The 15,729-nt window shown below is 47.2% G+C and overlaps 1 protein-coding gene across 5 annotated transcripts in view; it reads right to left on the bottom strand.

Annotated features, from left to right (window-relative positions):
• The window catches only part of FARP2 (FERM, ARH/RhoGEF and pleckstrin domain protein 2), a 55,480-nt gene extending 45,986 nt beyond the window's left edge, over window positions 1-9,494 (bottom strand). For all 5 annotated transcript variants that reach the window (XM_065748145.1, XM_065748146.1, XM_065748147.1 and 2 more), the window contains exons 1-2: window positions 9,451-9,494; window positions 6,219-6,453 (exon numbers count right to left, since the gene is read on the bottom strand). In XM_065748145.1, the coding sequence (XP_065604217.1) occupies window positions 6,219-6,422 (204 nt within the window). In that variant the 5' untranslated portion in view covers window positions 6,423-6,453; window positions 9,451-9,494. The remainder of the gene's footprint in view (window positions 1-6,218; window positions 6,454-9,450) is intronic.
• Window positions 9,495-15,729: the final 6,235 nt, after the last annotated feature.

The raw sequence follows: 15,729 nt of genomic DNA, 5'->3' as shown, positions 1-15,729 counted from the left end.
ATTCTTGGTTATTTTCCATACTGGGAGAGAAGAGAGCCCAGGCACACACAGCCCTGGTGACTTTGGTGCACACGTGGCTATAGACCTGAGAAAAACATCTGATGTTGAGCAACTGGAACTAAAGGCCTGAACACACTGCTGGGAAGGGCTTAGCAGGACAGTGCTGCTCCAGGTCTGGTTCCTAAGAGCACACTGATCTGCCAACCACCAGCACTCACACTTACAGCAAACCTAGCTTCTACCATTCAACTCTCTAGATCCACAAAGACTGCAGCCCACAAGCATAACCAAGGATAAAGCAATCTCCCCACCAGTCTGCACCACACTTTGAAATGTAGGCTCTCATACAAGAAGTTAGCACAGTGCAGCTGTATCCCAACTGCTTTCCCTTGTTAGCATGCTCCCTTAGATACGTGCACTGTGTCAAGCTTTAAACTTGATGGCTGAAAACAAGAAGGGATATGAGTGGCTGGTTATAAAAATGGGCTGCTGCCAAAAGGGACAAGATGCCCTCACCAGCAGCCCTCAAAAACAAGCTGTGTGCCACCACAAGAAATTAGTGCTCATAACAGAACATCTCAGTTCCCATTCGGCTCACATAGGCTGTAGAACAGTTTAATCCAGGCCAAGAAACTACATGATGAGAGATTGATGATGGCTATTTTTCCTCCCAGTGCTGCTAACGACAAGGCTGTACTCATTTGTGCAAATCACTACATCTCCTCCAGCACACCACTCCACGGCACGTAAACTACACGTACTCTAGGAACCTGCATGGTGTCATTTCATACTTACATATATACACATATGCAAGTTAAAGATACAGTGTGTTATTTTAAATACAGACAATGCTTTGCCTCTCTTTGCTCACAGATTACTAAAACCACAAGCCTTTGTCCAGCAATTACACTTGTGTCAAAACTACCAGCCAAGCTGGCATCAGCAAGACTGGAGCTGTGCTTTCAGCAGGAGGCACAAAGGTGCTGCACACTTCATTTGGCATTACTGTGTGCTCATCCAAAGCCCAATTGTGAACACGTGCCATGCACTCAGATACCAGCAGCTGAAGTTTGGATCTGGCCGTACTAACACCCACAACCCAGGGCTCACATGGACCCAACAGAGCCAACAGCCCAGAGCTATTCATAAATACAGTAGTTTGTTATAGACTACACAGGTAAAGTTACATGGGGAGTATTATGGGAAAGTGTCTCAAACAAAGATCAACCTCAGGGAAGATGATACACTTGTTTTATGTATAAACTTCCACATGAAGTGCCAAAAAAAGGCTGGCACGTAGCTGTGAGAAGCCTACCTGGGGGAAATATTTTAAAACATTAAGGAAATAAGAGAGTCATAAAAGATTCCCTACACAAATCAGGCCTTTTACTTCACAGGAAAGACCAGAAAGATTTACTTATACACATTCATGCCTAATTCAACTTTTCTCTATCTAATGTAACCTAATTCTATGAGCTGTCTTAACATCACTCCCTGCTGTACTTTGGACACAGCTTTGCCACCACAGCACGGTTAATGAATCCTAGTAGGCCAGATGAGCTAAGGCTAGAGCTCTGCTAGCTTTCCCACTTCCAGAAGGAGACTTCCCTAAGTCTTCAGCTTTGGGCTGGCTCCCCCAGCCTGCCAGGGAAGCAGACTAAGAGGCCCATCACTGCTAAGCAGGGCTGATTTCAGACACAGAGAGCAGGGAAGTCAAACATGTAAACCCAGATCTCAGGGCTGGGAAAGTGCACCTGCACACGAGCATCTCTTAGATGCCAAGTATCCTTCTGGCTTTCTGAACCCCTTCTGGAACCTTCACCTCTCACGGCTCACTGGTGTAGTGAGCAGGCATTAATGTAACCCCCAGGAAGAGTTGGACTCATATCTCCTCTCTGCACATCTTGGATCCACAGATTCCAACTGCAGAAAGCAGTTTACATCTCACAGACAATCACAGCACCTCACATCAAAGCTTTTCATACAGAGCAAGACTTCAGAGTGCCTCTAAACCTGCAGTACAAACATCCAACATAGCCAATTTTTATAAAGCAAAAACCTTTCACGCTAGGTGTCACCAACCCAGCACAGCTTTTGGAGCATTCGTTTTACACGATCACCTTCTTACACAAGCAGGTACATTTAAGCCCTTGCCAACAATGTGTTCTGTTACAAGGAGAAACAGATGGCACAAAGGCATGCTTTTGCAACCCTGCTTATTGACATGAACGTTGTCAAGGTTGTGCTATCAGCAGACACCTAGCTCAATGCCAAGTCCCTTTTTTGGGAGGTACCAACTGAAAGTTTCACAGCATGCATAGATGCACTTCTGAGTTTCTGTGGCTGGTGCTGCCCTTTCCTGCCAAGTTTCTAATTCTTACATAAAACACATGAAATTAGATTGTTTATTAGCTACTTTAGAAGATATTTGAAAGGAATCCAATAAAGAAATGGAACCACTGCACATATGTGAGAGTATTAAGCCATGCATCAGTTCACCCTACTCGATCTCTCTCAGACAGAGAACTCCCAGCAGGCTCCCAGCAAGTTAAAGGAAGCATTAAGAAGAGGACATCTTCACACCAGCTCTGTGTTAAGCTAAGCAACACAGCTCTCCTACATTTATTATTTCGTTTACATTACATTTGCATTTCAAGGACTGCAGTAACACTCGATCAGCATTTCACTGAAAGGATTCTGGGTTTTAGCTTCACAGGAATACTCACATTATTTCTCCTTTTCTGAAGCATAACTTCTTTTTCCCCCATGGAATCTCTAACACTGAAAGAGCTGCAAGTAACAAACTGTTCCTATAATACAAAGTTCATATCCTCCCTTAGAAGAAGGCTGTCTACGAAAGCTAAAGCTTTACCTTTCCCCACCCAATGCCACACTCCTACACAGCATCAGAAGAGTCAGGTCCCCAAACACAAAAATACAGGTTTATAAAGCACACAGCCAAATCAAACAGCACAAAAGTTGCAAAGCTTCAATTACTTCATTTTAAACCCTGCAATAACTCCAAATGTTCAACAGTGAATTACTAACTTTTGTTGCTGAGGTCAGACAAAAATAAGCCCTAAGGCTGCTGATTTGCCATATTTAGGATGGCCAAAGCAGAGCAATGACAAACATCTGGTATGATTCTTTCTGGAATTTTGACTATTTCTTCCCAGTCAGAGAAGCAAAGCACAGAGCTTTCTAACACAGCATCTCGATTCTTTCGGTACAGCGCTTAATAGGATTCAAGCAGCCTGCCCTCCCACCTCCCACATGTTTAAGCTGTTAATACTTCTGCAGCAGCAGGGAAAAGCCTTCATGGAATGAAAAGCAGAGCACACAGGCACAGGGAAGCCTCCTGTGCCATGACTGAGGTGCCACATCCCATACAGGGGCAGAGCAAGGCAGGCAGGGTATGTGGGAAAGGGAATACAGCCACAGGGCAAGGAAAGCTGCTGCTGTAGCACAGCATCAAGTGTTTCCCACTGCCAGACTCTGAAGTAGGAAAAGACACGCACAGCAGAAAAGACATATATATGCTAAATTCTACTCAAAAATGATCTGGTATACTCCAAGTATAACAACCTCACCCACTTGCTCAGAACACTCACTTGTAGCACTGAGCACAACTCCCATAAGGAACCATATTTCCCTCCCATGTAAAAAGCAAACATTTAATTCCACATTGCAGCAGCAATTCCATCCGACGCCCTCCAAGTTGGAGCAGAGAAGAAACTCTGCCAGAGCGAGCAGACAGCCAAAGTCCCCATATAAATGTATTACCTCAGAGGAAACAGGTGAAAGAAATGGAAATTGGGATCCCTGTAACCTACACCTGCTATTTCACTTACCTGGATTTTAGGATAGCATCAGACCTAGCTGCCATCAGCATCCCCAGGAATGGCATGGAGGCAGACCCACTGCTCTGTCTAATGCAGACACACGTGCTGTGCCCAGACAGACCAAACAGACACTATCCATGTGCAGCCCTACTGTAAATGAACACAAAAGCATTCAGCAGCTATAAAAGCACAGATTCCTCCACCTGCCAGGTCCTGCAGCATTGCAGCTCACGTCGCTGCCTTTCAGGACCCTCACCTGGTAAGAGGGCATTTGGCAAATGAACTCAGCCTGCACCATTTACATGAGCCTGTCTGATTTTTATGCTGATCAAAGGCCTCCAAGTTTCATCTCTTAAAAAAAGAAAAAAAAAAAAGGAGAGCTGGCAGAGCTACTATTACAAAACCTCGCTTACTTTGAAGTAAATTGAGTTTTCCAGACATTCATCTCACAGTTTGCAAAAGCACCCATTCAGGCAGATCTAGCTTAGAGGGAAGGGGACAGGTGTTCCTTTGGCATGGCACACGGAAGATCTGAGTGAAACAGGCTGGATGTAGACAGGAAAAAGATTACAAAAATCAAGTGACTTGAAAGGGAAAAGAGAAAGCATAATCACACTAATTCCAGTTTTTAATTACAGATTTTTTTTTGTTTTAATTCACGATTAAAAACAATGCAGAAGAGAGACATTGAATCTTAGACAGAAGACAGCAGACTTGAGCTGTATTGAACCTTTATCTCACTATTCTAGATAAAAACTTTTCCATTTTCCACCCCTGTCCCATTGATCATGCCATTTTCAGTCTCCTTTTTGCACCCTGAAGAGTTAAAAAAGTTGATCAGTGGGGAAGAGCTACCAAAGGAAAGCATCCACCAGCATCTGCCACAGCACAGGCACATAGGGCACTGGAGAAAGAATAGTGTCCATAAGGATCACAGAATCACTCAGGTTGGAAAAGACCTTAAAGATCGATTCCAACAAGAAGCTAACCATACTATCCAAGGATTAAATCATTATGGCAGCAATTTACCCTCTTCAGTTAACAATGCCAATGTGGATCACTCTAGGCTGCCTTACAAGAGATACAAAACATTAAGCTCCTCCTTCAGCTTCCTCACAGCTCTGCAGAGAAAAAAACCCTCTACAGAAGATTACTGCTGCACCAATGAGCATCTGCCAAGAACAGAGTTCTTCACTACTGTCCTTAAAAACAGCAAGGACAGTGCTTTTTTACATGAGATGCATCTTGCTTTGGCAGAACCAGAAGAATCTAAGAGAAAGGCCTTTATAGTTGAGTCTTCAGTTCTGCTTCTCTTTAAGGACTTCATCTCTTTCTTTAACAACAGAATTTTTAAAGAAAATAGATGATGATAACCACAAACAGTCCTCTCCAATAAACCTACATGCAAGCAAGGTCCATGTTGAACCAGTAAGATGGCATGACTTCCTTGGGAGCACCAAGTCATTTTCAGATTAACTGCCCACACCACCTGAGACACTTGCCCCCAGGGAGGCTCAGACAAGCTTCAAAGCACATTCCACCTTTACACATTGTGCACCCCACAACGGAGCTCTTGGCACCCACCTAACCCAAGGAACACAAGCCACTCGAAGCAGGCACAGAAGACGATGCAACCTCTCATCCCCAGACTCAGCTCCATCTCTGGGCAAAAATCACAGCAGCCACAGCCTCAACCCCTCTACCACAGCTCCTTCACCATGAATTTCTCCCACTGCTGCTACAGCGAGCTATCCATCCATGGCCACATCACCTAGTTAGCAAACACAACTGACTTCTAATTGAGAACGAAACAAGAACTTCAAGAACATTTGTACATTACTTTTTAGAAAGAGAACCACCCCAGTCTGAGTGTGCTTCGTACTCCCCAAGGCAGATTTCCCCAGTCGCTAAGCAAGCACACTTTGGAATAGTGATTTTCAGGAGGTGTGACAACAAGCAAGAACTTTCTAACATGAACAAATCTACTTGAAGAGGACACAAATCATTAAAATTATTAATGAAAAGTAGCAATTAAACAAGCATTTCTGCTCTGCCAGCTGCTGAAGCAATGGAGATGCATATGGCCAATGAAGCAAGAAGTTTGGCACAAGGCATTTGGTATTCCCCCAAAGCAAATAACAGTTAAAATTTCTTGTTCCAGTATGTGCTACTATTAAATAAATGTCTGGTAAAACCCCAAACATCTGCTAGACTGCAAGATTTTAAAAAGCAGGAGTGCTTCTCGTAGGCAGGTAAAACTCCTGCAGGAATCAGATACTGTCTCAAAACATCTCAGCTCTGTTCTGCAGCACATCCTATCAGCTTTACAACATCCACAGCAAAGTGTACTTGAAATCAGGTTTAAGCCTCTCTTACCTCAATGTCAAGTACTTCCACCGTGTTGTCCAACATCTTTATCTTGATCTGTAGATCCCTCTCATGTGTTTTGGCAGGTGATAATGCCATTGCAGTAGAGAGATTCTGTCCCGGCTCCAAAGTGCTCACTCCACTGTTCTTCTGGACACCCAAACGAGAGCCAGGAGTCTGCAGGACTCTGTATGTCCCTTCTATCTCTCCCATTTTTCAACACCAAACAGAATCCAAACGAAACCTAAAACAGAGAATTACAGCATCCCATGTGAAAACACTGCCAGCACATAGTCCTTATTTAATGCTCTTTGTCCCATCATCAAAACCAAGAATAAACACTAGTCAAAAAATCCAGCTGCTGAGAAGAAAAGTAAGCAGCAAGGAGGATAACTATTCAGAAGGCAGTTAGAAATTGGATATTCAAACCTCTGCCCTCCCCACTCCTTAAGTGCTGACATTTTAATTTCCACCCAATTAATTTTTCTGCTGATTTTGCTCCCCAAACCAGGTCACCACAAACACTGTGAGCTCTGCTGACAGCACAAGAAAAGCCATCAAGAACAGCCAGGGGTAGCACAAGGCTGCTTCTTCAGTGGTACCTAACCATCCCACTGGCTTTGCTACCAAGTCAGGACGCACCCTGAGATAACAGGAGCAATTAACTTTCTTCATCCCTTTAAGTGATGACTCATGCAAAACTGTAAGTATTTCAGCCAGTGCTGGCAGCTCGGAGCTGTCACAACGCAGATTTCTGCGGCAGATAACTGGATCTTGCTAGCAAACCTGCACTGCACCCAGATTAAATCAGTGGGCAACAGTCTCAGTTACAGAGATCTGCAGCTCAAGCAGGCCAGCCTCTACAGAGTGCCCTTGCTTTCACAGTGTGGAAGCTGTTGTTGCAAGCAGAACAGATGTTTAAACTAATGCAGAGGGAAAAAAAAAAGCAAAACCCCTCAGAGCTGTTGTTTGTGTTCTCAATGCTGTTTAGCAGGGCCAAACATTTGGTGCCACGTGCTATGTGAGGACAGGAACACAGAAGAGGGGATCAAGCTGCTCAGCAGCTTGCAGCCTGCTCCTGAGGTGCAGCACACAGCTTCCTGCCTGCTCTGAGGGAATGGCAGCTCCAAAGGGCAGCCTCTGCAGCTAGGGACAGCTGTCATGTCCTGGGGCTTGTACAGCCTACCTGGACAAACTTACGAGAGGAGACATGCCTGAGCAGCATATCTCCCCCTGCTAAAGGGCAGAGCTGCCTCTGTCCCTCAGAGACCACCCCATCAGCACAGCTGGAAGCCACCATGGGGAGGCAGCTCCAGCCCGTCTGCTGATGACATACATGCACAACAAGAAAGCATGAGAAGGATGATCTCAACCTGAAAAGTATGCATGTACTACCCATTGGCTGACCTGCCAGTTATGATAAAGTAGCAGGAAGTTTCTTCCTCAGACTGTTTTGCGTATTTTATTTCACCATACTCTCCTGATGGTGCCCTCACTCATCCACTGCCAAGATGTAAAACCTTTAGATAACAAGATTGGAAACCACCACCACAGCAGAAATCTGCTGAGGCACTGGGACAGGTAGCACCTCCAGCTACCAACAGAAAGAGAACCCAGAGCTGGCTGCCACAATGCCACTTTGATACAGTGTCCCCTAAAACTTGAAAGTGTAGGAAGACTTTGCAACTGTTATTCAGAAGCTTACAAGAGACTGAAATTACTCAGAATTAGTTATAAATATACCCATTAGGTTATTAAGTAGAGATGTGCTCATCCTGCTCTAAGGCAGCAGCCACTACAAGGGACAGGCACTGCTGGGGTGCCTAACAAGTCAAACCTTCCTGCAGGCAGGGAAGAGCTCTCCCAGCAGCCACAGATGTTCTCTTCAGCTGCAGCCAGAGGGTACCCAGAGATACGTAATGCAGATAACCAGACTCCAAAATCAACCAGGAGATCCTGGCTGTTTTTACTAGCTTTGGTGATAAGGCAGGAGAGAGTAAAGCCATGGCAAACAAGCCGCAGGTGGCAAAGTCCTTCCTCACAGGTGTTACTGGGAAAAGTGAATGCCACCAGGCACTCTCCCACGTGTTGCTGATGCCACGTTCCCAGAAATATCTACCACTGAACCAGCCCCCTGCAAGCATCTGTTCAGTTACAGGGTTTAACAAGAATTCCTCCTTTACCTGGGCAGCATATGACATTTATTAACAAGAAATACTGAGTCACAGAGCATTTCAGTTAAAGGGACTATCTGAGGAAAGAATAAAGCCTGAGACAAACTGCAAGCACAAGGACAAGAGGCTGTATTTGCAAGTGAGAGTACCCCCTCTTCCAGGCAAGCTAGAGCCAAATCTCATCCACCACTTCATTGATACAAAACTAAAACGCTGTTACCACAGAATTACATCTTCCTTACGTTCACCCACCCTATGTTTCTTTGCCTCAAGAGCTCACCCCGGTCATTTCCTTGTAAACAGAAACCAGGCATCCAAAATAAGCAAGACAGTGCTTTTCAGCTAGCAAGAAATCCGGAGGGGTAGCTCCAGGTACCCCCCTCCAAGCACAGCATCTTCTGGTCAGGGACAGTCACTGCAACGCTCCACCCTTAGCCTACGTGCAGAAGAGCTGCGTGATGCAAAGGGAGCTCCCAGCTCCCCAGCACGAGCAGGGTAACTGTGCTCCATACACACGGGACCCCGCGGGGCTCCTTACAGAGCAGCCGAGGAAGCTGGCAGAGGAGAGGGGCTCTCTTGGATAGCCCTGGAAATAGGCTTTAGAGAGCTTGCACCTGGTGAGCGGGCTGTTAGCGAAAGCAGTAACACCTGAAAACAGTACGACACGTCACTAGCAGCACCACCTGATGCATCAGAGATCCAGCAAGTACACCGAGCTGAGCAGACCGCGAGTCCCCAGCCGCACCCGCAAGAAACGACGTCCGATGCGTGCGCGCCTCTCCCTTCAGCCCACGCTCCTCTCTCCCATTACAAACACCATCTTTCGCCACCGCCACGGACTCCGCTCTCCACGTGGCCGTGACCCGCGGGGACCACGAGCTCTGCGGTCGCGCACAAACGGGCCGCGAGGCTTCCCTCCGCCGAATACACCGCAAACCCACATTCCTCCCACAGAACGTCCCCCGCCGCCGAATCGCGGCTCCGTGACGCCAAGCGCGACGTGCCAGCTGCCGCGGGAGCAGCGTGCCGAGCGGGCGGCGGCACCGCGAACACGACGGCAAACTCACGCAGCGGGCGGCACTCGCAGCTCCCGAGACGGCTCCGAGCGGTCGCCCCCAGCGGCTGCAGCCCACGCCCGAGGCCGCGGCCCAGCTCCGGGCGCGCTCGGGCCGCTCCCCGCGCTCCCGCCCGCCCTCCCGCCGCCGGGAACCGCTCCCGAGGCTGCGGGGACCCCCCCCCGCGCTCCTGCCCGCTCCGCACGGCCCGCAGCGCAGCGCGGCTCACCTCCCCGGCCCGGCCGCCACACCGCAGCCGCCGCCGCGTCCCCGGCCCCGCCGAGCCCGCCCCGCCCCTCCCCGCCATTGGGCGGCCCCGGCGGGGTGGGCCGCGGCCTCGCCTCTGCGGCCGGGCACGGCCAACAAAAGGACGCTGTTTGCCTCACGAGCCGCCGCCGGGTTCCCCGTGCCCGCTCCGGGCTGTGGAATGGCGCCCGCGGCAGCTCCGGGCTCTGCGGGACAACAGCCCCAGCACTTGGCTTCGTCCTCCTCCTCCAGCCCGCGGGAAACGCTTTACCCTTTTTCCGGGGCCTCCTCGCAGCCGGACCTCGTGCCTACTGACACCGCTCACATCCTCTTCCCCGAGGCAGCAAGCCCACCCCTCAGCCCGGAACCAGTCAGCATTTGCAGCCAGAAGTTGCTCAGCTCCAACAGACTCACACACCTTCCCCTTTCCCAGCACCTGATGCAGACTGCTGCCAAGGCAGCCAGGAGAGCAGCGCTCCCATCTCAGCAGAGCCTGCTTTTCTTGATGAGAAGTCAGAAAAATGAGAGAAACGCAGTGGTTGCCGCAGAGAAAGATAGGTGGCCAATAACACAACACGCACCGAGGCACCCTGCATCTGAGAACTCGGCCTTTTCACACCGATTTGAAAAACAAACCAGCATGACTCCCATATCAGCCAAGCACACAGATCATGCTGAACAGCCCTTTCATCCCAGAGCAGCTTCGCCACTCTCACCCACAGACAGAAGTAGCTCACAAATTGAATCAGTAAATCCTGATGAGCAACATTCTCATCTCTCCAAAAGAAAGCAAAAAAAAAAAGTCACTGCAAGTCTTTGAGGCACCGACACCCTGCTGCTTCTGCTTCACCACATCTTGCTGACCAAGTGGCAGCCATTACCACCTAGCTGCTACAACCTTCCTACAATAGCTCCTGGAAGAGAGGTCAATAGAGGTTTTCATGCTTCTCACATGCTTTGGCCCAGGCTGTGCAAGGACCTGACAGTTTGGTTCCTTCACCAGATGCAAAGGGAGAAGAAGGAATGAGATCCCAAATAGAAGACATGTCAGCTCTGCACCTTGTGCCCACTGAATCCCTGGGCAAGCAACAGCCCATGAATGCATGATGTGTTCCTAATCCCAGCCAAGCAGGGTACAAGTGCCCTAGCAGAACAAGCCTCTGACCTACAGTCTGTGACAAAACATGCTTGGCTGCTTGAACACACAAAACATGCTTGAGACACAGTGGTGATGAATAGACTTGAGTCCTGACAGAGGAAATGGATGCTAATCGTGAGTCAGCAGTACATGCTTCACAGCTGTCTGCATAGAGAGTAGAAACACAGACTTGTGAGTTTGCAGTGTTTGCAGAGCCTTGGATACCACAGATCAGTGCTGTTGTCCTACTTAGGTGCAGGTATTTTGCCTGCAGTTCCATCAGTTACTACCTGGAGGTACTCAATAGTTTGCTGCAAATGTCACTGCCTAAGCATAGAGTTAGCTAGGGCTGAATGCAAGGCTGATAGCTTTGGCCACAGGACAACTGCCCTTCTTTCCCCAGACCTTCTAGGACCTGGTGTCACATCACCAGCTGCAGAGCACCTGGGAGGGACAAAGCTTCTCTCCAAAAATGCACTCAGAACTTACATTGTAAGTCATGAAAATTAGTGGCTTTCCTGACCACATTCTTCATCCAGAAGCGTTTAGTCCTAGAAGAACTCATTAAAGTACTCTGCAGTTTGCAATGGACTGTCAGTGCCAGAAGTAAGACTAGATCCCCAGTCTGCCAGGCCCATCCTCTGGTTTGCCTTCCACATCAACAGTGACATCTCAGTAGAGACTGGGCTACGTGGATGGGTGAATCATTGCTCAGCCTGTCTCATCCATGATAAACAAATTCTCTGCCTAGCAGCTCAGAGTTGCATCAGACCACTTCCCCAGTAGGAAAACCAAGCCAGTTTCAGCTGTTAGTCAGGTGTTATTCTTTACCCATAAGCCACCTGTACCCTAGATGGTAGGAAAACATGAGACAAGAGTGAAATGCCACAGTTTAACTCATACACTTGATTTCCATAAGCCAAGGATAAAAGCATCATGCCAAAGCAGACAGGAATAGCTGGATAACGGGAGTTCTGAGCTGCACTATGAACACAAATGGTGAAGACAAACAAATTTTATTGTTCTCTGCCATCACTCTCTTACACTAGATTCATTTCCAGTAATAACCACCTGGAGGGATTGGAGAAATACAGATTTTAACATTAATGAAGATACGTCACAAGTGGCAGAGATTGGTGTGAAACAATCATCATTAGCAGCATCTCGCTAAACCAACTAGAGAAACTGATTTCCATGCCACAGAGATTTGGGAGGGGCGGGGGTGTTCTGCTCGCAGTCTGTCTTTCCACCTCCACATCCCCACTCATCATGTTAGAACACTTATCACAAGAGCAACCCCTCGGGCTTTTCAGATAGCTCCCTTTGGGGCATTCCTAAGGAGCCCTTCCACACACACACACACACACACACACACACACACCATACCTATCAATTTACCTTGACAAAGTGTGAAGTCCAAGAGTCTCAGATTATGACCTTCAGTACCATATGGTTCTTTTAAACAGGCATAAGCACTTAAAGGGCGAAAAGAAACACAAGCCTGCTAACAGAAAAATTAGTGGATGCAATCCTTTTCTGTAATCACCTGCTTTGACTTTCATAATTGAATTTTAAGTTGCTCTCATGGTGAAAGTGGCAATTATGAGAGACAAATTAAGCACAACATATGTTCATACCTGTGTGCGAGTGCGCGCACACACGCAGGTACTTGCTCTGCAACTCCTGTCGGGCTGACTGTGTACTTGTCTAAGCATATTCCTCCTACCCAGAAGGTTCAGTCTACAGCCAGCAGCAGTTACAAATCAACAGTATGAAACCCCAAAGCATACACAAGCTACAGGCTGCAGAGAAACATGGCTGCTCAGCCGCACACACAGGAACAAAAGTCCAGGCAAAAACCACAACCTGTGCCACCTATTTCCTCCGCACATTGGCAGAGGTAAAAGACAAAAGTCCAATGGCACATTGCCCCCACGTGGCGAACTCATCCTACTGCAGAAGAGCATAAGCATCCCTAGTAACCCTCTAAATTTGCTGCAAGCAGTCAAGCATTTCAATTAATGTTAATGCGTTGACCGTAGCTGACAGATCAGTGAAACCATCTCTTCTGCAAGAACACGATTTACTTCTCTTTTTCACTTAACATTTACTCAGGTAATCTCAGCTTGCATGTCAGAAACAGTAAGGCCTTAATAATTAAAAAAAGCCTACCAAAACAAAACAGAGGAAGAGCCCTTTCCCCTCCTCTCCTCTCCACCCCCACTCCCCGCAGTTCACCTGATTTTCCTGTCCACCAAATCAGGCCAGCATCTGCAGCATCTGTTACCTGAGAGGAGCTGCTCAAGGCTCAGCCCAGTTGCAACTTGTACCAGGCTCCTGAGATTGACATCAAAAAGCATTCCGGGGGAAAAGCAAGACACCACCAACCAGGAGCCATAACTCCCCCAAAAGAAGTAGTTCTAACAGGAGAAATAATAATCACATCTCTTTTTCACATCTCCGTTGAACGCCAAAGACTTCAGACAGCACAACTGCATGATACCACAGTCATATGGATGGCAGTTTCAAAACCAGAAGGTGTCTTAGGATGAGAAAAGCCCTAGTCCTACTCAGTAGACAGGATGCTTCAGGACAAAAAGAGAAGTCAAGGAACTACAAATATTTATTTCCCCCAGGAAGTTAGGCAGTTATTTTCCTGACAAATAAACCTAGCTTGAGAGCCTTGCTGATGCTTGGTGTGTAACTGTAAGATGCTTTCAGAAGTCTACCAGTTTGTTTTCATCTAGACAGAAAACCTGCATTCCCCACAGTCTGTGCCCAAAGCCAAACAAATTGCTCCAGCTATGTGGGCCAGGGAACAGGGATCGGAGCCTCCTACAGATGCATGAAAGGAAGAAAATGAATGTGGCTGCATCCAGCTGTTCTACCCTGCCTGCTATCCTTGCAATTCTGCTTTGCTCCATTTGTTTTGAAACAAAGAAAGCAGTCTATGTGTTGGGCACAGAAGATTAAAGACACTTCTCTTGCTCTGGATGTAAACAGCAAGGTAACTGCTTCACCAAAATGCCACTGCAGATCCAAACCGCACATTCTGGGGGAAAAAAAAACACCAAACCCTGAGCTTTGAGAAAATAACTACTCCAGGAAGAGCCTGACCTGAATTCTGGGCTCTGCATTATGGAACAGCTTCTTAAAAGTAAAAACGAATCAAAAACATCAAAACAACAGTGGAGTTGCAAATTATGAAGAGCAGGAGTGGGCATGTTCTGAACAAAGCATTTCACTGTCAGTGCTTTTCCCTCTTTTAATAAATAGCCCGTTGAAGGAGTTCAGTATCTGTTTTAGTAAATGTTTTGCATTAGCTCTCAGGGTGTGTTTATTTACTCATTCTACAGACTACGCTGAGTTATCTTCACATAACATTGGACCTCTTCTGTTTCCTACCTGGGAATTTTCCCAGGAATTTTTGGCTTCTGCTCTTAAAAAGTGAGGTGATTCCTTCCCTTTGCTCCACCAGCCTCTATTTGTTTATTAATAAAAAAAACAGCAGAACAGCCAGCTTAAATAAGACAGCTCAACAAGGTAAGCTGCTAATGGCTGGCACGTCTTTTAATTCAGTTATCTCTGACCTTTTGCAACTACCTCCTCTCACATGACTTACGTTAGCAGAAATTTCTACCTGGCAGCTTGGACCTCCCTGAGAACACAGCCATGTCACCACCACAGAAGACACACGTGAAACTGCAGAACCAAGGAAGGCTGAAAGCAGAACACAGTTACCTGCATCCATCCTACAAAACCATCTGCACTGGGTTTCAAACAAAGCGAGCAATATTCAGTCCCACTCTTAGTGTTAAGTAGCACTGCTCATTCTTTCCTACCAAGGACCCCTGTCTTTCCCACAGCAACCAAAGCACTGCTCTTGCCTCGTGGTACCTGTCCTTTGCACCTGTGAGCAGGACTGCCCCTGCTCTAGCCAGAGGTTGTTTCTGAAAAGCAAGTTGTTCTCTGTCTGAGATAGCTGGACACCTCCCACACCCCACGAGATTTACAGGAACTCATTCCTGTGGGTGGAAATGAGCTCCATTTTGCATTTCAAGTACAGAAACCTGCAAACTTACAGCTACATCAGAAGATCTTGCCTTGCTAAACACAGCAGAAACTCCCTGGCACGCCTGAAACTTTGACACACCTGTCAGTGGCTAGGAGCCAGACCCACATATCCTATCGCCTCTGGACCATTCTGTCAATAAAGCTGGCCACCAAACCAGTCCTTCAACAAACCCTTTCTTCCTCTTCATGCTCTTTCTGGACTTGACCCAGAATTACACTAAACTGACCTCACAGCACATGCACTCACCTAGTTAGCGTGACAAGGCTGATCTCTGCAGTGCACCAAATCTTCTCATCAAGAGCACATAAGCAGGCAACAGCACTTCTGGTTTTGGGTGACGAAGAGGTCCCTTATATGGTGTGCTAGTCCATTAAAGTAGTTGAGAAAACAGCAAATAAAGACAATCATACAACTTTTTGGAGTTCATTGTACTCAATTCCAGCCTTCCCAAGAGGTGGTTTCAGTTTCCCAAGGCCTTTATGGAATTTGTTCTTGCACATTCTCCACTCTGTTGCTAATTTACAGCCATGGTAGCTCTTGCTTCCATGCAGCATTTTAGGACCTACCACTAAGTGTCCTGAGAAAGGCAGAAAAGGCGACGTTTTCCTTTCTTTTTCCTTTATACAGAGGTCAAGAAGCAAGAGCTTACCAACATTTGGTACCCTTTATTTGATCACTAAATCTGTGAAACAAGCTGGCAAAATCCCAGTACAGCTCCTGCGTCAAGGCACAGAAGTGAGATAAAACAGCAAGAAAACACAGACTAGCTACAAATGGAGACATGAGGTATGCTTAGGCACTTCCATGCCAGACACTCTGGAAGCAAGATCCA

The sequence above is a fragment of the Cyrtonyx montezumae genome, unplaced genomic scaffold (genome assembly GCF_038088225.1).
Source record: "Cyrtonyx montezumae isolate F1298 unplaced genomic scaffold, pur_monq_1.0 scaffold_5, whole genome shotgun sequence".
Lineage (NCBI taxonomy): Eukaryota > Metazoa > Chordata > Aves > Galliformes > Odontophoridae > Cyrtonyx > Cyrtonyx montezumae.
The sequence above is the reverse complement of the archived record's forward strand: the minus strand, read 5'-3'. Positions and strand labels throughout refer to the sequence as shown.